The sequence below is a fragment of the Oncorhynchus clarkii genome, chromosome 23, assembly GCF_045791955.1.
Source record: "Oncorhynchus clarkii lewisi isolate Uvic-CL-2024 chromosome 23, UVic_Ocla_1.0, whole genome shotgun sequence".
Classification (NCBI taxonomy): Eukaryota; Metazoa; Chordata; class Actinopteri; order Salmoniformes; family Salmonidae; genus Oncorhynchus; species Oncorhynchus clarkii.
Window position 1 is genome coordinate 9355734 of NC_092169.1, and position 23243 is coordinate 9378976.

General features: G+C 42.4%; 1 protein-coding gene across 1 annotated transcript in view; it reads left to right on the forward strand.

Annotated features, from left to right (window-relative positions):
• The first annotated feature begins 1540 nt into the window (after positions 1-1540).
• LOC139381656 (enolase 4) overlaps positions 1541-23243 on the forward strand; it is a 39124-nt gene continuing 17421 nt past the window's right edge. The window contains exons 1-7 of the mRNA XM_071125338.1: positions 1541-1794; positions 2341-2469; positions 12649-12848; positions 20788-20924; positions 21417-21586; positions 22003-22134; positions 22580-22648. Of these exons, the coding sequence (XP_070981439.1) occupies positions 1618-1794; positions 2341-2469; positions 12649-12848; positions 20788-20924; positions 21417-21586; positions 22003-22134; positions 22580-22648 (1014 nt within the window). The 5' untranslated portion in view covers positions 1541-1617. The remainder of the gene's footprint in view (positions 1795-2340; positions 2470-12648; positions 12849-20787; positions 20925-21416; positions 21587-22002; positions 22135-22579; positions 22649-23243) is intronic.

The following is a 23243-nucleotide window of genomic DNA, read 5'->3' on the forward strand; positions in this document are numbered from 1 at the left end:
CTTGGTGACCAGTTTACAATCTGTGTTAAGGAGAGAGATTGGTCTATAGGAGGCGCACTTTAGCGGGTGTTTCCCTTTCTTGTGGATTACAGTAATCACTGCTTGAGAGAAAGATTCCGGAAAGCAGTTGTCTTCCCCGGCTTTTTTAAGTACATCCATAATGTAGGGGACCAACAGCTCCCTAAATTCTTTATAGAACTCTGGAGTGAAGCCATCCTCCCCGGGAGATTTATTAGAAGATAAGGATTTAATGGCCTCCAACAATTCAGGAACTGAAGAACTGTTCACTCAGGCGCTCTCTGTCTTCCTCTGACAGGCATGGGAGGTTGAGAGTGGAGAGAAAGGAGTCGATCTCTGATTGATCATCGCTTGATTGGGAAGTGTAGAGGTCTTCGTAGTATTTCTTAAAAGTATCATTAATTTCAGTAGGCCTAAAAGGCACTTTGACTGCTAATATACCTGCAATGAGTTTTGCTCATGAAACAGCCTGCAGCATCTTGATTTATCAGCCTCTGAGGCTGCTATTGAATCTGATCAGCCTGCCAGGAATAGCGCTCACCCACTGGATAATATGCATTAGCCTATAAGGCACGTCTACTGCTTATATGCCTGCGAGGAGCTTTGCTCATGAAACAGCCTACAATCTGATCAAGCTCTGAGGCTAAAAGCTAATCTGATCAGCCTGTCAGGAATGGAGCGCTGTATATGCAAATATTAACCACAAAACACGAAGTGTCTGTTATAATTATACAGATCAGTTATGCAAGCTAACAACCAGCATAGATAACTAGTTAGCTAACTAGCTAGCAAGACTACCTAGATAGCTCACAAGACTACCTAGCTAGTTCCAAAAACTGGGTCCTAGGGCCCCCCGTGGGTGCATATTTTGTTATTGTACCTAGCAGTAGACAGATGATTCAAAGAACCAACTCATCATCAAGCTTTGGTTATTTGAATCAACTGTGTAGTGCTAACTTAGCACTGCTAAGGCAAAAACCCGAGGAGGCAGGACAAATTTTGGGAAACCCTGGCTCACAAGACTAGCAAAGCACACGAAAAGCACACAAATATGGTTAATCTACAACAAATCAGTCTGATATGATATCTGTGACATATCAGTATAAAGTTGCCTCAATCCCTCTAGGCTTCAGGATTCTGGCTGTTTGAATGTGGCTTGAAAGAAGATTGTTCCTTGACTCGTTCGTTATTCCTCCGCTGGTCTTGGGGCAGCACGCAGCCTGGAATACAAGGCTGCCTGTCAGGCGCTGTTCCGGGCTTAAATGCCCACCAGCGATTTCTCTCCACATATCCATAGTTCAGGTTATAGATGAAAATGTAACCAGATATGTTTCCTAACGATCGTGTTACGTTCTTTTCTCTCTGATGAAACATGTAAATTATATAATTCAATGTAGGAAGTTATGTTACATGTAAGTTGCTAAGCGACCAGTATTGTACACAAAGACTCGGCTCTGTTGACAGTTTGCTTGGTGTAGTAGCTATGTAAGTGAACAGTAGCACTAGCTGCAGTACTGTCGGTAGCTCGTTTCTCTGGATGTGGCGACTGCGAATACAAGCCTTATTTTCTCTACAACACTCCGACAGAACGTTATAGCTATGTCTTATAAAGGCTTTATAAATTGTAACAGTCGTGTCTCCAAAGAAGAGCAGGAGTTTTATGATTTAAAAATGAAAGCTGCAGAATATTATAGGGCAAACGGCGTCCCACAGAAGATGGAGGGTGTCCTGAACGACATGTTCTTTGATAAGCCCGAGGATATTTATGGTTACCTGGTATGATTGACAATGATGCATTGATTCCTGCTGACCATCATATTATCATGCTTTCTATCTAGCTAGTTTGCTAAGCCAATGTTAAGTTAATCAGCTAACTTACTGGAGCCAGAAGTCATGTGTAAATACGGGCAAGTGTTTGGGTGCTGAAATTCGTTTTTTATTATTAAAAAAAAATACAAACTAAATTGTATGTAATGTCTAAGCTCCAGTCCTCCCTAGTAGTGGCTGCACAACTCCATCGTAAATCGTGGAGTTGAGTTTAGTTGGCTAAATTAGCTTCTGTAGCTGACTCAAGGGGAACGTTATTTAGTCTTAGCTTACCATGTAAACAAAAAACAGCTATCTAACGTTAGCTAGTTTTGGCTCAAGTCGAGCACTAGTGTTACTGAGCACTGATGACCAAATCATGCCCTTGTTTAGGCCTAATTGAATCAGTAATCCTGCTGGGCTGTGGCACTGCAGTGCACCGGCTGGTGTGGTCCCAATTTCCAGGTTGTTGTTTCTTTCTGCTCTGATTATTAAAAGTTTTATGAAATGTTCTAGGCAAATTACTTCTCAAAATTATCATCGCCACCTGTGATAAGCAGACTATTGGGGAAAGAAATTTATGATGGAAAGGGTCAACTATCCCTCCAGGCACAGGTCCTCTGCATCATCAAAAACGAAGAAAAGGTAAGTTAATGAGCAAGCTAGCTAGCGAGCTCCTTTTTCCTTGTATCAGGTTCTTTTCAGTTTTGTGCATCTTCTCCTTGTTGGAAATTGAAGTAGCCCACTCACTTCCCAAATGTTTATTCATACAGCCAAATCTGTGATCAATATTTGTAGAGGTTGCAATAGGCAGTGGGGGAAAAAGTACCCAATCATCCATCATACACGAGTAAAAGTAAAGATACCTTAATAGAAAATGACTCGGGTAAAAGTGAAAGTAACCCAGTAAAATCCTACTTGAGTAAACGTCTAAAAGTATTTGGTTTTAAATATACTTAAGTTTCAAACGTAATATACTTAAGTAAAAAGTAAAAGTATAAATCATTTCAAATTCCTTATATTAAGCAAACCAGATGGTACCATTTTCTAGTTTTTAGTTTCTAGGCATGCTCCAACACTCAGACATCATTTACAAATGAAGCATGTGTTTAGTCAGTCAGCCAGATAATTTTATGACCTGCTAAGCATTCAAAATGTAACGAGTACTTTTGGGTGTCAGGGAAAATGTATGGAGTAAAAATGACATAATTGGCATTAGGAATGTAGTGAAGTAAAAGTAAAAGTTGTCAAAAATATAAATAGTAAAGTACAGATACCCTCCCAAGTAGTAGTTCCAAATATGTTTTACTTAAGTACTTTACACCACTGGCAGTAGGTTTGTAATGTAACCTAATTTCTAGCACAATTCCAGAAAGTGTTTTCATCTGTCATATTATGGATATTCAATCAAATGTATTTGTTGCTATCAAGTGGGGCATTGTTGACAAAAAAAAATGACTCATAAGGTTTTCAATTGGAATTACCAGTATGGTCATGTTTGACATGACAGTATCTGGGCTCTTCAGCCATTCAGGGAGATCTAATGGGAAGATGCAGCTGGGGAAACGTGCAGGCTTGGAGGGTAGTCATCAGAGGACAACCACTGCCCCTTGTCATTTCAGTTTTTCAGTATTTTAGTCTGGGCAAAGAAACATAATCATGAACTATCAGTTTTTACTAAACAGTTGCCTCTACAACGCCTGGGCATTCATTTACATCCGACTGTGCTGAGGCCAGCAGTTTTACACTGAACAATATCAAAGATTTTACTGAGTTACAGTTCATAGAAGGAAATCAGTCAATTTAAATAAATAAATGAGGCCCTAATCTATTGATTTCACATGACTGGGCAGGGGGTGCAGCCATGGGTGGGCCTGGGAGGGCATAGGCCCACCCACTGGGGAGCCAGCCTTGGCCATTCAAAAGTAGTTTTTCACCACAAAAGGGCTTTATTACAGACAGAAATAATCCTCAGCACCCCCTCCCCCCTCAGACGATCCCGCAGGTCTTGGGCTGGCGTGGTTACACGTGGTCTGCTATTGTGAGGCCGGTTTGATGGACTGACAAATTCTCTAAAACAATGTTGAATGCGGCTTATGGTAGAGAAATTAACATTCAATTACCTGGAAACAGCTCTGTTGGACATTCCTGCAGTCAGCATGCCAATTGCACACTTTTTTAAATACATTTTTTTATTTCACCTTTATTTAACCAGGTAGGCTAGTTGAGAACAAGTTCTCATTTACAACTGCGACCTGGCCAAGATAAAGCAAAGCGACACAAACAACAACACAGAGTTACACATGGAATAAACAAACATACAGTCAATAATACAAATGAAAAGGTCTATATACAGTGTGTGCAAATGAGGTAGGATAAGGGCGGTAGGTAATAAATAGGCCATAGTGGCGAAATAATTACAATATAGCAATTAAACACTGGAGTGATAGATGTGCAGAAGATGAATGTGCAAGTAGAGATACTGGGGTGCAAAGGAGCAAAATAAATAACAGTATGGGGATGAGGTAGTTGGATGGGCTATTTACAGATGGGCTATGTACAGGTGCAGTGATCTGTGAGCTGCTTGGACAGCTGGTGCTTAAAGTTAGTGAGGGAGTAAGTCAAAATTTGAGAGAAATAGGCTTTGTGTGTGTATGGAACATTTCTGTGTTTATATTTTTGTTCAGTATAGATTCGACACAGGAAACCTCTCTCACAGTCGACAGAGAAACATTTCGGCCCAAGGGACAGAGTAGTGGATTTAGCAGCCTTTAGAGTGATTCTCTTGGATTATTACCATGCCCACTTGGCAGATACCATGAGATGGCTGATGGTAATCTGCCATGACAGGGAACAGCGAGGCTAGTGGTTGAACCTAAAGGGAGAGAGAGAAAGAAGAGAGTGGATAATTAACTCAGATATTCCACCTTCTAACTACGCTGCTGGCTTCAGGTCAGTGGGAGGTGCCTGTGTTAGCGCTGCCTGCCTCAGTGCTCATCACAGTCTGGGACCACTCTAAGATGGCAGCCGAGGCAGAGGGAGGCACAAATCCAAACAAACCTTTATTTCACTGTTCTCCCTCAGTGCAACATTTGAATTGTTTCACACCTTGAGCCATGTTAACTCAGTCTTTTGACGGATGCTGTTTTTGTTTGACTTATTACACTGTGACACTCTGGTTAAATTTCTAAATCTTTTCCCCCTAATCGAACCAAAACAAATCTGTTTGTTGACATTGGGCCCGATTCAGACTTATGAAATGTATGCCTTTCATGTGCCTTTCCTTCATACTTCTTAGTAGTTGGTATTCAGACTTACCCTTGTGTAGGTGTGTAAAGGGCTTTGCAGGTGTGGTTCTCTTGCACATGCTGTATAAATGTAATTGAACTGCTGAAAACTCTTACCCGCTTACCGGACAACAGATGTTCTCATGGAGTTTTCATTCCATAGGGTTATCAGTACATTTATCTAAAGCCGTCTCTTTAAATTTGGTGTAGCTTTTAATTATAACTTTTTTTTCTCGAAAGACTCACTAGAATATATGGAGAGAACAGTTAATAATGTTAGGGATCATGTTAGGAAAAGCCACGAATCCCTAAATACACTCATATTCATCTAATTTTTATCACCAACTGGTAGATTTAAAAATACTCTGATCTATATTATTTAGGGTTAGGAAAGTATTTATGAATAATAATAAAAAACAGGTTTGGACAACCTTTATGCACAAAATAAATTGGTGAATCAAAAAACGGTGTTTCATCCTGAAAGTTACCATATTTTAAACAGTTAAATCCATGAAATATTGGACGGTGATAAAAGTGTACAAGAGAGCTTGAACAGTAGTCCTATAAATCTACCCTAATAATCCTCCCTGATCACGGAACTGTGATGATAATGGTCCAGTCGTCGTGAATTGAGTACCCCAGGCTCCAGGTTTGAACTGCTATGTATGGTCTGCGTTCTATAATGATTCAAATAGGCTACATGTCCCAAATTATTGCACAATTTGTAATATGTTAGTCTAATGTGATCCACTGTTGCTAGCGATCCTCAGGAACCACCACACAAACGTAACAGAGGAAAGAAAGGTAAACTAACGATGTAATGGAATGATGCAAAATGTAAGGAAACTAACACTAAAGTGACAGTTATAAATGTATGTGGGTAGAACTGACGGTGGCTACCGATAGTGGTTCATATTTTACACTATACAAATTGTAAAGCATACAGTAAAAAGTCTGGGCATATAATTTAAACATTCTAGAAATTATAAAAAAATTAAATTTTTCAAAAACTCAAAATTTAATCTTTGCAAGTTATAAGGCCAGCATTTCATAAAATTCACTGTGCAAAAGGTAATATGTTGATATGCTTCAGTTGGCTGCTATATGACTGGTTTCACATTTGTTTCCAGCTATCATAAGATAGGCCTAAAATAGATCTAAAACAATTGTCATTCATATTTACAATCCCATTATCCAAACGGTTTACTCATTTACCTAGCTCTCAAGAGCTGTTATCAATTTGTAAATTACAGTTCATGGAGAATGGTGTTCTTTCTAAATTAAAAAATGAAGTAGATGTTGTTCCACTTGGAACTGACAGGTTGCTCGACCTTATTCATTGTGTAAAGGTGGAGGTATTATGAGGGACTTAAATCAGATTAAGGCGTATCTGTAGACACCTCCGCCACACATTTCTTTGCTCTCCACCCCAAATGAATGATATATGATGGTGATAGCATGCTTTTCTCATGCTTAAACTCAAGGTCAGAATATGCATAGAGATAAAAGTGCATAAAAGGTGAATTATGTTCCATTTATGCACACTTAACCCGGGTCGGAATTCCCCCCCACATGAATAGACAGACGTATGATATAATTTGTTGGTATTGGAGGTGTGACCATAGTCAAATTTTGGGGGGATATCTCTATGGAAGTGACATTCAGAACGTTATGGTTTTCCATGTGATGTTCGCACAAGGATTGAGTAAAGTCTCTGTTTATTATGGTAAAACTTGTTACAGACCGTTACTGTATATGGTGGCTTGCGAGGAGTATTCACCCTTCTTGGCATTCAACCTATTTTGTTGCCTTACAACCTGGAATTAAAATAGATTTTTTGGGGGGGCTGGTATAATTTGATTTACACAACATGCCTACCACTTTGAAGATGCAAAATATGTTTTATTGTGAAACGAACAAGAAATAAGACAAAAAAACGAAGAACTTGAGAGTGCATAACTATTCGCCCCCCCAAAGTCAATACTTTGTAGAGCCACCTTTTTCAGCAATTACAGCTGCAAGTCTATTGGGGTATGTCTTGTCCCATCCCTTGTATATATTGTTTCTTTCTTCATATATATTTCGTATATATTTTTCATCAAATTTTTCCATCTACGGACTGAACATACTCTCCTGCAACCCGCCTCACCCCATTCAGAAGCTAGCCAGCTGACTAGCTAGTCGTCATTTAGCCACTGCTAGTTTGCCATCACCGTTAACTGGGACATCTGCCAGCTTCAGCCCAGGTAAACTCCTGCCAGCCTGCACAGTACGATATCAACCCAGAGCATATCGGACTGCTTTTCTCCACCATATCTCCAGATTCCTACCGCAAGCTCTGAACCGTTACTCCCCCGAATCATCACAGTTAGCTAGCTGCTATCCGAGTGGCTACTCCTGGCTAATGTCTCTGTCCCGAAGCAAGCACCAGTTAGCCTGGAGCTAGCCTCGAATCTAGGCCCATCTCCCAGCTAGCCGAAGAGATCTATCAAGCAATTCCTGGGCTTCAATTACCTCTTTTGCCAATTGGCCTGGACCCTTTTCTGCCGACACGGAGCCCCGTCGATCCATCATGACTGGTCTGCCGATGTAACCATCCGAGGGGGTTTCAACAGGCTCCCCCGTTGCGACATCCCCCTGAGGCCCATCTGCTAGCCTGCTGCTAGCCCCGGCCTGCTAGCTGTCTGAATCTCCCTGCCTCCAGCTGTTTTGATTAGTCATTTTTGTCTTATTTCACTATAGAGCCTCCAGCCCTGCTCAATATTCCTTAGCTAGCCCTGTTGTACCACCCCCCACCCCCCACACATGCGGTGACTGCACCTGGCTTAAATGGTGCTTCTAGAGACAAAACCTCTCTTATCGTCACTCAATGCCTAGGCTTACCTCCACTGTACTCACATCCTACCATACCCTTGTCTGTACATTATGCCTTGAATCTATCCTACCATGCCCAGAAACCTGCCCCCTTTACTCTCTGTTCCGAACGCACTAGACGACCAGTTCTTTTAGCCTTTAGCCATACTCTTATCCTACTCATGTTCTGTTCTTCTGGTGATGTAGAGGTTAACCCAGGCCTTCCAGCCCCCAGCATCACTCCCATTCTCCAGACGCTCTCATTTGTTGACTTCTGTAACCGTAAAAGCATTGGTTTCATGCATGTTAACATTAGAAGACTCCTCCCTAAATTTGTTTTATTCACTGCTTTAGCACACTCCGCCAACACTGATGTCCTAGCTGTGTCTGAATCCTGGCTTAGGAAGGCCACCAAAAATCCTGACATTTTCATCCATAACTATAACATTTTCAGACAAGATAGAACTTCCAAAGGGGGTGGAGTTGCAATCTACTGCAGAGATAGCCTGCATAGTTCTGTCATACTATCCAGGTCTGTGCCCAAGCAATTCTAGCTTCTTCTTTTAAAAATCCACCTTTCCAGAAACAAGTCTCTCACCATTGCCGCTTGTTATAGACCCCCTTCAGCCCCCAGCTGTGCCCTGGACACCATATGTGAATTGATCACCCCCCATCTATCTTCATAGTTCGTACTGTTAGGTGACCTAAACTGGGTCTTGCTTAACACCCCGGCCGTCCTACAATCTAAGCTAGATGCCCTCATCTCACACAAATGATCAAGGAACATACCAGGTTCAACCCAAAATCCGTAACCATGGGCACCCTCTTAGACATCATCCTGACCAACCTGCCCTCTAAATACACCTCTGCTGTCTCCAGGATCTCAGCGATCACTGCCCCATTGCCTGTGTGCGTAATGGGTCCCGCAGTCAAACGATCACCCCTCATCACTGTCAAACACTCCCTTATACACTTCAGGGAGCAGGTCTTTCTAACCAACCTGGCCCGGGTATCTTGGAAGGATATTGACCTCATCCCATCAGAAGATGATGCCTGGTTGCTCCTCAAAAGTGCTTTCCTCTCCATCTTAAATAAGCATTCCTCATTCAAAAAATGTAGAACTAAGAACATATATAGCCCTTGGTTCACCTCAGACTTGACTGCCCTTGACCAGCACAAAAACATCCTGTGGGGTTCTGCATTAGCATCGAATAGCCCCCGCGATATGCAACTCTTCATGGAAGTCAGGAACCAATATACTCAGTCAGTTAGGAAAGCTTTACAGTTTTGGGATACTGTAAAGTCCATGGAGAATAAGAGCACCTCCTCCCAGCTGCCCACTGCACTGATGATAGCAAACACTGTCACCACCGATAAATCTACGATACTCGATAATTTCAATAAGCATTTTTCCACGGCTGGCCATGCTTTCCACCTACCCCGACCAACACCCTTGCAGCAACTTGCCCCCCCCCCCTTCTCCTTGACCCAAATCCAAACAGCTGATGTTCTGAAATAGCTGCAAAATCTGGATCCCTACAAATCAGCTGGGCTAGACAATCTTCTAAAATTATCCGCCAAAATTGTTGCAACCCCTATTACTAGCCTGTTCAACCTCTCTTTCGTATCATCTGGGATCCCCAAAGATTGGAAAGCTGCCGCTGTCATCCCCCCCTCTTCAAAGGGGGAGACACCTTAGACTCAAACTGTTATAGACATATATCCATCCTGCCTTGCCTTTCTAAAATCTTCGAAAGCCAAGTTAATAAACAGATCACCGACCATTTCGAATCCACTATGCAATCTGGTTTCCGAGCTGATCATGGATGCACCTCAGCCACAATCAAGGTCCTAAACGATATCATAACTGCCATCGATAAAAGACAGTACTGTGCAGCCGTCTTCATCGATCTGGCCAAGGCTTTTGACTCTGTCAATCACCTCATTCTTATCGGCAGGCTCAATAGCCTTGGTTGTCAAATGACTGCCTCGCCTGGTTCACCAACTACTTCTCAGACAGAGTTCAGTGTGTCAAATCGGAGGGCCTGTTGTCCGGTGCCACAAGAGCTCAATTCTCGGGCTGACTCTTTTCTCTGTATATATCAATGATGTCGCTCTTGCTGCGGGTGATTCTCTGATCCACCTCTACGCAGACGACACCATTCTGTATACATCTGGCCCTTCTTTGGACACTGTGCTAACAAACCTCCAAACGAGCTTCAACGCCATACAACTCTCCTTCCGTGGCCTAAACTAAGTGCATGCTCTTCAACCGATTGCTGCCAGCACCCTCCCGCCCGGCTAGCGTCACTACTCTGGACGGTTCTGACCTAGAATATGTGGACAACTGCAAATACCTAGGTGTCTGGTTAGACTGTAAACTCTCCTTCCAGACTCACATTAAGCATCTCCAATCCCAAATGAAATCTACAATCAGTTTCCTATTTCGCAACAAAGCCTCCTTCATTCATGCCGCCAAACATACACTCATAAAACTGACTATCCTACCGATCCTCGACTTCGGCGATGTCATTTACAAAATAGCCCCCCACACTCTACTCAGCAAACTGGATGTAGTCTATCACAGTGCCATCCGTTTTGTCACCAAAGCCCCATATACTACCCACCACTGCGACCTCTATTCTCTCGTTGGCTGCCCTCACTACATATCCGTTGCCAAACACACTGGCTCCAGGTAATCTATAAGTATTTGATAGGTAAAGCCCCGCCTTATCTCAGCTCACTATTCACCATAGCAACACCCACCCGTAGCACCAACTCTAGAAGGTATATTGCAATGGTCATCCCCAAAGCCAACACTTACTTTGGTTGCCTTTCCTTACAGTTCTCTGCCAATGACTGGGACGAAACTTAAACTTATACTTATATATATGAAACTTATATGTTGGGATGTTATCGATCACTCTCTAACTTTAAGCTGTCAGAGTAGCTTATCGATCACTGTACCTGTACACAGCCAATCTGTAAATAGCACACCCGACTACCTCATCCCCATATTATTACTTACCCTCTTGCCCTCTTGCTCTTTTGCACCCCAGTATCTCTTCTTGCACATCATCATCTGCACATATTTCACTCCAGTATTAATGCTAAATTGTAATTATTTCGCCTCTATAGCCTATTTATTGCCTACCTCCCTTCTCTTCTTCATTTGCACACACTGTACATAGATCTTTCTATTTTTATTTTATTTTGTGTTATTGACTGTACGTTTGTTTATGTGTAACTCTGTGTTGATGTTTTTGTCGCACTGCTATGCTTTATCTTGTCCAGGACGCAGTTGTAAATGATAACTTGTTCTCAACTGGCCTACCTGTTTAAATAAAGGTGAAATAAAAAAAAAATCTATAAGCTTGGCACATCTAGCCATTGGTATTTTTGCCCATTCTTCAGGGCAAAACTGCTCCAGGTCCTTCAAGTTGAATGGGTTCTGCTGGTGTACAGCAATCTTTAAGTCATACCACAGATTCTCAATTGGATTGAGGTCTGGGCTTTGACTAGGCCATTCCAAGACATTTAAATGTTTCTCCTTAAACCACTCAAGTGTTGCTTTAGCAGTATGCTTAGGGTCATTGTCCTGCTGGAAGGTGAACCTCCGTCCCAGTCTCAAATCTCTGGAAGACTGAAACAGGTTTCCCTCAAGAATTTCCCTGTATTTAGCATCATCCATCATTCTTTCATTTCTGACCAGTTTCCCAGTCCCTGCCGATGGAAAAACATCCCAACAGCATGATGCTGCCACCACCATGCGTCAAACGTGTTTGCTTATTTTGTCTATAAGTAATGGCTTTTTTTCTGGCCACTCTTCCCTAAAGCCCAGCTCTGTGGAGTGTCCGGCTTAAATTGGGCCTATAGACAGATACTCCAATCTCCGCTGTGGAGCTTTGCAGCTCCTTCAGGGTTATCTTTGGTCTCTTTGTTGCCTCTATGATTAATGCCCTCCTTGCCTGGTCCATGAGTTTTGGTGGACGTCTTGGAAGGTTTGTTGTGATGCCATATTCTTTCCATTTTTTAATAATGGATTTAATGGTGCTCCGTGGGATGTTCAAAGTTTCTGATATTTTTTTATAACCCAACCCTGATCTGTACTTCTCCACAACTTTGTCCCTGACCTGTTTGGAGAGCTCCTTGGTCTTCGTGGTGCCGCTTGATTGGTGGTGCCCCTTGCTTAGTGGTGTTGCAGACTCTGGGGCCTTTCAGAACAGGTGTATATATACACTGAGATCATTTGACAGATCATGAGACATTGCACACAGGTGGACTTTATTTAACTAATTATGTGTCTTCTGAAGGTAATTGGTTACACCAGATCTTATTTAGGGGCTTTGTAGCAAAAGGGGTGAAAACATATGCATGCACCACTTTAACATTTTTAATTTTTTAAAATTTCACCAATTTGGACTATTTTTTGTATGTCCATTATATGAAATCCAATTAAAATGTATTTTAATTACAGGTTGTAATGCAACAAAATAGCAAAAACACCAAGAGGGATGAATACTTTTTCAAGGCACTGTATCATGGTATTCCTAGGACTATAGTAGATTATGTAGCAGACAGCATCATCATTCTTCTAAAAGGCATCATAGTAGGTTTTGCCTCACATTGTCCACCCACTGCTTTTTCTTGCTAAAACCCTCCTCCCCCTTGTCTTTGTGTTTAGACGACATGTTCTGCGGTGATATCAAGCCACAGGGAGGTCCTCGACAACAGTTTCCAGGACCCAAGTGGTGTGACCAATATCAACAATGATAAGAGGAGGGATTCTGTGATGGCCGCTCTCCACTGGATCCATGAATCACTGAACACAATCCTAAAGGGCTCTGATCCCTGCGACCAGACAGGAGTGGATAAAATACTTAGGTACGCATCCTCTCTAGAGCTCTGTGCACAGATATGTTTTTGAAACCAGTAGTTGTCAATACTGAAAGTCAAGATATTGGTGATCAATGATTATCAGATATTATTCGCAGAGTGCAGATTTTTTTTTTTTTTTTTACATGGTTGGATATGTAACTAATAACTATAAAAACAACCTTGCTGAAATACCCCCAGGTCTAATAATAACCCTCCGGCTGTAGATTTGAACCGATTTACAAGTTTTGAAAATGGATTGTCCTAAGGTTCCACTACTTTGTCCACTCTGGGAACCTGAACACACAAAATACATTTGGGTGATTTTCATAACATTTTGGGTGTTTTATTTAACTTTTGTACACCAGCGGTGTTCCCGGACCGATCATTAGAAATGAATGAGTGAGACTACAATTAGTGTATAAAATGTAGTTCAGGCACATGCCCATTCATCAGATGGACAAACTTCCCCTCCCAGACTCCCACATGCAAGTGTGTTTGAGCACACACACACACACCTCACTCTTTCATGGCAACCTCCACGGGAACCTTTCCCCAATATAATCTTTCCCCCACAGGAACCACACCTGTTGGCATTCTCACAAACAATTGCAACATCATTTCAATGATATATACAACTTTTCTTGCAACTCTGGTATATATAAAGCTTTTTTGAGGCCTTGCTCACAATTCATTCTGTGGCAGCACAATGACCAAACGATATACTGTATGTGAGGCTCTTGATCATATCTTTGATCATGACACGGGTGAGGGGAGAGAGTCCTTGTTAAACTTTGACACAAAATAGTCTGTGACAAATAGCACAATATGTTTCATCTGAGTATCTGTTGTAGTCAAAATAATCCATACATTATGCTTTTTTTTACTCAAAAATGAGTTGTATGAGCTCAGGTCAATGAGGCCTTAAATAGCTAATAGAAGTTCAAAACGTGTAATGTTCGCAAGAACTTAAGTTGATAAAAAGATCTAACACAACATTAAGTGATAATATATGTATTACTATGGATTTATAATCACTATAATGGGGCAGTAATTTTGGAACGGGAACACATCATTAATTAACATGAAACGAACGAAATTAAGTCAAGGTCAGTGTTGAATGAATCATAGCAATCATAGGTTGAATGCAGCATTGCTGTATGGTGCGCTCAATATGTCTTGCAGTTGAGTAGCCAGCCTAGGCCACTGCTCAAATGTCCCTGTAATAGGCCTGGGTTGGTTATTGGTTAATCGTTGTCAAGCTTTAAAAGAATGAAGCCAGACTGCAACATTTTAGTAGCCTAGATGCCAAAATCCAAGCTGTCTGTACACTTCCTCCGCTGCGCGCTGTAAACAGGACACACGAAAGCAGCGCAATTGACATTGCATTCACCCAATGCAAGTGCATCGGGCTGTAATTCCATAAAGTAGATGACTCAGCTGTTTACTTATTTATACTCCTTTATTTTATAACTTTTTGACAACCAAGATGACATTTCCAGCAATGACCTGTTAGAACAGAAACTTGGCATGAACATTTAGCCTACATGTTTAAAGTTTCGGTCCGGTAGAAGAATTGATTGTGTGGGTCTGGGAGGAGTGGTGTGTGTGTGTAGGCAGTGCATTGGCAGTACTTTAGCAGTACTTGCTGTGACTTGTAGTGTAGAGCATCAGGGGCGATATGGAAGCGGTCCAAAATTATTTGACAACACAAATCATTTACGTGTCAACGGAAAGATGTGTCGGGCTGGATTCTGCCCTGCCTTGTGTTTGACATGTGGTCTAGACTTAAGGAAATGCATTGATTCAATGGAGCCTAAACTATTTGGTGTCCACAAAGTATCTAATGTAATTAAATAGTATATCACAGCTGCAACATTTTAAGAGTATCTTGTAGTTAATTAACTATATTATTCTAGTTATTTTATAGAATGCCCCAAAAGACAAAACTAGATTAATAACAATCAAAATAAATAAATAAATGAATGAAATAAATAAATAAATTAAACCGGTTTGCCTGTTCTAGAACCAGGGACTGTAGCTTGTGCTAAATCCTAGTGAAATATATCAAATGTCTGATAAATGTTCCCAGACAAATGTATTAAATGATAAAGAACTTGAATCTCCATCCAGCAAATCCTGATGCCTCCCAAGTCACGCAGCGGTCTAAGGCACTGTGTCAGTGCTAGAGGCGTCACTACAGACACCCTGGTTAGATTCCAGGCTGTATCACAACCAGCTGTGATCCCATAGGGCGGTGCACAATTGGCCCAGCGTCGTCTGCGTTTGGCCGGTGTAGGCTGTCATTGTAAATAAGAATTTGTTCTTCACTGAAAAAAAGGCAAATTCCAGTTGTCTTAGAGGAATATTTTTCATATTTTTCTCCTCAAGTTGGATGGCATAGCTTGCCAATACTTGTCTAACAGTGCATGCATATTAGATTATTTGAAAGGCATGGCACTTCTCCAAGTGGCAGCATTAGCTGTAATGATCACATAATATGATCTCACAGAGATTGGTATCCCTGGGGAGTCACAAGGGCACTAGGTTAGAGGGAGGAGGGGTCACTGCTTAGCTTTACCCCTGGCCCCAGCGCAGACTGTGCCAAGATGCCAAAGCCTAGCATGCTATTGTCCTCTGCTGAACTGCTGTCATTCTCTCCTCTTGGCAGAGCTGCAATATCAAATTAGATACCCTTGCCTAAAGGGTATTGCGTTAGTGACACAAACATGAAATCATACAATTTTCAGCTGGGTTGTTTCTGAAAAGTCTTGATTTGGTATACACTGAGTGTACAAAACATTAGAAAAACCTTCCTAATATTGAGTTGCAACCCCTTTTGGCCTCAGAACAGCCTAAATTTGTCGGTATGTTCTACAAGGTGTCAAAAGCATTCCACAGGGATGCTGGTTCATGTTGACTCTAAGGCTTCCCACAGTTGTGTCATGTTGGCTGGATGTCCTTTGGGTGGTGACCATTCTTGATACACACTGCAAAATGTTGAGTGTAAAAAGCCCAGCAACATTGCAGTTCTTGACACACTCAAACCGGTGCGCCTGCTACCTACTACCATACCCCGTTCAAAGGCACTTAAAATAAATGTTCTTCATTCACTGAATGGCACAAATAAACAATCTATGTCTCAATTGTCTCAAGGCTTAAAAATCCTTCTTTAACCTGTCTCCTCCCCTTCATCTACACAGGTGACATCAATAAGGGACAAGGGTCCCTCGATTGTTCAGTTTGACCGGGCGGCCAGCTCTAGGAAGAGTCTTGGTGGTACCAAACTTCTTCCATTTAAGAATGATGGAGGCCACTGTGTTCTTGGTGACCTTCAATGCTGCAGAAATGTTTTGGTACCCTTCCCAAGATCAGTTTTTTTGGGGGGGGAACATCTTCTGAATTTTCATTGTTGGACATAAAAGACTAAAAACACCAGGAAATCAGCTCCAAGTGAATTTAATTTGGGAAGTCTGTTCCAAAGTATTGCCACGCATAATAGAGAAATACTGCATATGTTATTGTATACAAATGTTTTTTTATTTTACTAGGCAAGTCAGTTAAGAACAAATTCTCATTTACAATAACGGCCTTGTTCAGGGGCAGAATGACAGACCTTTTGAATGACCTTTTCAATCTATCAACCTTTCGGTTATAGCAACCTTTCGGTATTCAATATAGCAACCTTTTCGTTACTGGCCCAATGCTCTAACCACTAGGCTACCTGCTGCCCTGAATGTAAACAGCGTTTGAAATGATTATGTTTTTAGTCAAACATTACGTCTAGCAGGGCCGGTCCTGGCCATTACATCCCTTGGTCTGACCCAAAAAATTGCCAATAGTCCCAGTAATCAAAATTATGTTGAAAAGACGTCTAAAATCCGTATTTTTCCGGATGTTAAAATCATGTTCATTTTTGGTTCTGAATGAATGTTGAAAATATGTCATTTATAGACGTCTATGTGTGCTCTAAATCAAGGCTAGAAGTCTATGATTGATTCAAATTTGGTCTGGCCCGAACCAAAAACCAACGTCCGTGGATGTGGAAATCAGGGCCGGTATATCATACAATGCAGTTGAGGAACAATGGGAAAGTAATTCTGCTTTGAATGTTGATAAACTTGTAACCCCACTTTTGAGAAAATGGCCCTTGAATGTTTTGCTACACCTATTGCAGAGCCGGAGGGGATGGCTGACTTTTTACGTGCTCCCAATCTATTTTGTTCATTTTTTTACGCTGTTTGTAACTTATTTTTTAAACTTATTTTGTACATAATGTTGTTTCTACCATCTCTTATGACTGAAAATAACTTCTGGACATCAGAACAGCGATCACTCACCTCAAACTGGATTTTTTTTTTTACTTTAACGAGTCCGACGTGAAGGATATACAGCTTTCTCGGGAACGGGCCCAAATCCCTGTCATTTGCTTGAAGAAAAGACTGAGAATAAGGAGGCAGAGGTTGGCCAACCTTCTGAGAATTTGTAGGCTAGTGAGTAAATTCCCACTGCCATCCATTCTATTGGCCAACGTGCGATGATTGAAAAATAAAATGGATGACCTAAGATTATACTACCAACGGGACATTAAAAACGGTAATATCTTATGTTTCACCAAGTCGTGGCTGAACGACGACACATAGTATATAGAGCTGTCGGGATCTTACATGTACTGGCAGGACAGAGAAGCTACTTCTGGTAAGACGAGGGGCGGGGGTGTGTATCTATTTGTCAATAACAGCTGGTGCGCGATGTCTAATATTAAAGAAGTCTTGAGGTATTGCTCGCCTGTGGTAGAGTACCTTGTGATAAGCTGTAAACCACACTATCTATATTATTCATAGCCACCTATTTACCACCACAATCCAATGCTGGTCGTAAGCAAACAAGAAAATTCTCATCCAGATGCGGCGCTCCTAGTGGCCAGGGACTTCAATGCAGGCAAACTTAAATCAGTTTTACCAAATGTTTACCAGCATGTCACATGTGCAACCAGAGGGAAAAAACTTTAGACCACGCCCTCCATTTGGCAAATCGCTACAGGACTGTTTTGCTAGCACAGACTGGAATATGTTCCCGGGATTCATCAAATGGCATTGAGGAGTATACCACCTCAGCCGCCGGCTTCATCACTAAGTGCATTGACGATGTCGTCCCCATAGTGACCGTACGTACATATCCCAACCCAAAGCCATGGATTACAGGTAACATCTGCATCGAGCTAAAGGCTAGAGCTGCCGCTTTCAAGGAGCGGGACACTAATCCGGACGCTTATAAGAAATCCCACTAAGCCCTCAGACAAACCATCAAACAAGCAAAGCGTCAATACAGGATTAAGATTGAATCTTACAACACTGGCTCTGACACTCGTTGGATGTGGCAGGGCTTGAAAACTATTACGGACTACAAAGAGAACCCAGCCGCAAGTTGCCCAGTGACGCGAGCCTACCAGACGAGCTAAATGCCTTTTATGCTCACTTTGAGGCAAGCAACAAGCTGTTCTGGACAACTGTGTGATAACGCTCTCGGTAGCCGATGTGAGCAAGACCTTTAAACAGGTCAACATTCACAAAGCCGCAGGGCCAGATGGACTACCAGGACGTGTACATAAAGCAGGCGTGGGCCAACTGGCAAGTGTCTTCACTGACATTTTCAACCTCTCCCTGATCGAGTCTGTAATACCTACATGTTTCAAGCAGACCACCATAGTCCCTGTGCCCAAGAAGCGAAGGTAACCTGCCTAAATAATTATCCCGTAGCACTCACGTCGGTAGCCATGAAGTGCTTTGAAAGTCTGGTCATGGCTCACATCAACAGCATCCTCCCGGATAATTTAGATACCCACTCCAATTCACATACTGCCCCAATGGATCTACAGACGACGCAATCTCAATCGCACTCCACACTGCCCTTTCACACCTGGACAAAAGTAACACGTTATGTGAGAATGCTGTTCATTGACTACAGCTCAGCGTACAGCACCATAGTGCCCACAAAGCTCATCACTATGCTAAGGACTCTTGGACTAAACACCTCCCTCTGCAACTGGATCCTGGACTTCCTGACGGGCCGCCATCAGGTGGTAAGGGTAGGCAACAAAACATCTGCCACGCTGATCCTCAACACTAGTCCCCTCCTGTGCTCCCTGTTCACCCACGACTGCATGGCCAAATACGACTTCAACATCATCATTAGGTTTGCTGACATCACCAACAACGATGAGGCAGCCTATAGGGAGGAGGTCAGAGACAACAACCTCTCCCTAAATGTGAGCAAGTCAAAGGAGCTGATCGTGGACTACAGGAAAAGGCGGGCCAAACAGGCCCCCATTGATATCGACGGGGCTGTAGTGGAGCTGGTTAAGAGTTTCATGTTCCTTGGTGTCCACATCACCAACGGACTATCATTGTCCAAACACACCAAGACAGTCGTGAAGAGGGCACAACAACACCTTTTCCCCCTCAGGAGACTGAAAAGATTTGGCATGGGTCCCCAGATCATCAAAAAGTTCTACAGCTGCACCATCGATAGCATCCTGAGCGGTTGCATCACCGCCTGGTATGGTAACTGCTCAGCAACTGACCGTAAGGCACTACAGAGGGCAGTGCGTATGGCCCAGTACATCACTGGGGCCAAGTTTCCTGCCATCCAGGACCTATATACTAGGCGGTGTCAGAGGAAAGCCCCCAAAATTGTCAAAGACTCCAGTCACCCAAGTCAAAGACTGTTTTCTCTGCTACCACACGGCAAGCAGTGTCGGAGCACCAAGTCTAGGACCAAGAGGCTCCTTAACAGCTTCTTCATCCAAGCCATAAGAGTGCTGAACAATTAATCAAATGGCTACCGGACTGAGGCTATTTACATTGTTTTTTACACTGATGCTACTTGCTGTTTATTATCTATGCATAGTCACTTCACCCCTACCTACATGTACTCAGTAAGGTCTACTACACATGTTGTATTCGGCGCATGTGACTAATAAAGTTTGATTTGATTTGATTCTTTGTCTACACCTATTCAGAGTCGTTCACACCCTCTTAATCTTCTTTGGGACTGGGGGGCAGTATTGAGTAGCTTGGATGAATAAGGTTCCCAGAGTAAACTGCCTGCTACTCAGGCCCAAACTCTAGAATATGCATAATTAGTAGATTTGGATAGAAAACACTCTGAAGTTTCTAAAACTGTTTGAATGATGTCTGTGAGTATAACAGAACTCATATGGCACGCAAAAACCTGAGAAAAAATCCAACCAGGAAGTGGGAAATCTGAGGTTTGTAGTTTTTCAAGTCATTGCCTATCCAATATACAGTGTCTATGGGGTCATATTTTACTTCCTAAGGTTCCCACTAGATGTCAACAGTCTTTAGAATCTTGTTTCAGGCTTCTACTGTGAAGGGGGAGCAAATAAGAGCTGTTTCAACCAGGTGTCTGGCAGAATAGGCAATTTTTCGTAATGAACACTATCAGAAAAATGTTCACGATAGGTGGTTGGTTTTGTCGGTGTCGATAATTTTCAGTTGTTCTTCCCAGCTTTACATGACAGCCTCCAAAAATATTAGCCTACACGTTTATAATGTATAAACTGAAAATAAGACCCTGTGCTTTGTTTTTACATAGCCAATCAAGCAAGCTTGTTTACTCTGTACCTAATTCAGAAATCATTTAAGAAATGTATGATGGCTTTGATACAGCAGAGACAGAACATAGTTTGCTGTGCTCTCTCAAATACAAGGCTCCGGTATCTCTGGTGTCACACAAGGAGTGTGTTCCATTCTCCATCAGTACCTATTTGGTCAATATCTGACATTTCTCCTATTATACAATGGCTCATCCAAGGGTAACATAAACCCTTGTCCTGATCAACCCCATAGTGTCATGCATGCTGCTTTTGATAACTCTATGTTGCTCCTGTGGATGAAGGCCAAGTGGTATTTGTTTTGTGTGGCAGTGATTTCTTCATGGCCCGCTACCTGGAGGACCAGGACATTCGGAACAGAGAGAAGGAGAACCCGCCCCCGAGGGTGCCTGTGCCTGAGCCATCCCCTCCCACCGCACCGCCCAAAGACAAGAAGGGTGGAGACAAAGGTAACGAACCTCTCCCCTGGGCCAGCCTGCCAGATAATCTGACATCACACATCATATTACCACTGGATGCTTTTCTTTCAAAACATTAGCTTGTTCTCAATCAAATGCAGCATCGGGACCCTGTGTATGTTTTAAGTATGCATAAAGAAACGGACTGGTGCTCAGAGGTTATGTGCAGGTTCAATGTTACGCTGAAGTTTCCACCTGGGAGACACATTGAGAGGTGTTATTTTAAGAGCTCTGCCAGTATTAGGTCCCGGCTCCATAGAGAAGTCTTAGTTGAAGCGCTGGTCCAATGGTCCAATGCAATGCTCTCTTTCTTATTTCCCTAGTGGTCCCCCTGTGGTAAACCGTCTGCTCCCCTCTCTCTAGTGTTGTAAGAGAGTCCCTGTGGGAGGCCTGGCCTCTCAGTCAGTCACTGGGGAACATTTTTCTTCCTCTCAAGTTGTGTAACAACATTGAGGCAGATGAAGTTTGTTTCTGGTTTTCCAGGCAAAAAAGGCAACAGCACAGAGAAGCCCATTCCACCTCCAGAGCCCTCAGAGCTGGTCCTGCCTGGCAGCATGGCCATTGGTTCAGTGTCCTTGGCTGTGGCCAAGACTGGGGCTCTACTGCAATGCCTCCCCCTGTACAAGTACATCAAAGCTCTGAGAAACCAACAAGTCAGTGAGCCACCCCTTCAACACACATACCTGCACACACCATGCAATGTGATATAGGTCATTGATCAGGAATGATAGGCCTAAGGGCAATACCAGATACTATAAAGTATATGTGGGTGTAGGGAGGCTATTTCATCTAGTTGTCATACAAAACATGTAGCCAGTAGTTTTTAAAAAGTGTCAGAAGTGCTGAGTAATAATATTGACTATCTTCTCTTGACTTGAGCTACTGTAACTAAAGTGTTCAATAATACCTCACCAAGTCTTACATGTTCCAGAAGGCATTTCTGGCAAAAAACGATTACATTTAAAAAAAATAAAAAAACGTTAAAATGCCTCTCCTGTGAAGTAGTGGCGAGCGGGTCACATTTGTAAAACATCAAATGCTTTACTATGCTTTTTCTTTATTTTAACAGCCGTGTCCAAAAGAGATGCACATCCCTGTGCCCTTGGTAACTTTGTTGAGCTGTGGCAAGATGTCCCCAGGAAAACTCAATTTACTGGAGGAAGTCATTGTCATCCCTAAAGCTGGACAAAGACTGAAACAAGTACTGACACTCACAACCACAACATATTTTCAGCCTTTATTCTCCAATTTCAAGTTACACATTTTGTTCTCCATCTGCCCAGTATTACTGGGAGAGTCCATCAAAACTCAAGTTTGTTCTTTGTGTTCTATCTGGACACTTACACATTTAAGTAATTTAGCAGACCCTCTTATCCAGAGCGACTTACAGTAGTGAGTGCATACATTCATTCTGGTACCACGCTTGAATCGAACCCACAACCCTGGTGGTGCAAGCCCCAGGCTCTACCAACTACGCCACACACGACCATACAGGACTTACTGAATACTAGTCCTGAGAGTGTCGAGGTTAAGTCAACCAATGTTCCTGATTGTTTTCCAACATAGCACATTTTCTCTGCCAAGCTTTAGTATTACATAGTTTAAAGAAACATGTATCGAAGACAACCTGTGAACTCCCCCAACAGATCATTACAATGGTACTTGAGCTTCAAAAGGAGATGATGAAAATAATGAACGCTGCTTCAAAAACAGGGGTAAGGAACATTGCGGCAGATATTTGTATATTGGATCTACTGTACAGTATAGGGCTCTATTGGTGTCGTATGACTCACAGTTGAGTCAGGGTCTACAGTACATGTTGTCTTTCGTACTCTACCTTCTAGAAAATAAAGCAAATACATTTTGGTGGACATAAACTCAGCAAAAAAAGAAACATCCCTTTTTCAGGACCCTGTCTTTCAAAGATAATTTGTAAAAATCCAAATAACTTCACAGATCTTCATTGTAAAGGGTTTAAACACTGTTTCCCATGAACCATAAACAATTAATGAACATGCACCTGTGGAACGGTCGTTAAGACACTAACAGCTTACAGACGATAGGCAATTAAGGTCAATTAATGTCAAGGACACTAAGGAGGCCTTTCTACTGACTCTGAAAAACACCAAAAGAAAGATGCCCAGGGTCCCTGCTCATCTGCGGGAACATGCCTTAGGCATGCTGCAAGGAGGCATGGGGACTGCAGATGTGGCCAGGGCAATAAATTGCAACCGTACTGTGAGACGCCTAAGACAGCGCTACAGGGAGACAGGAAAGACAGCTGATCATCCTCGCAGTGGCAGACCACAT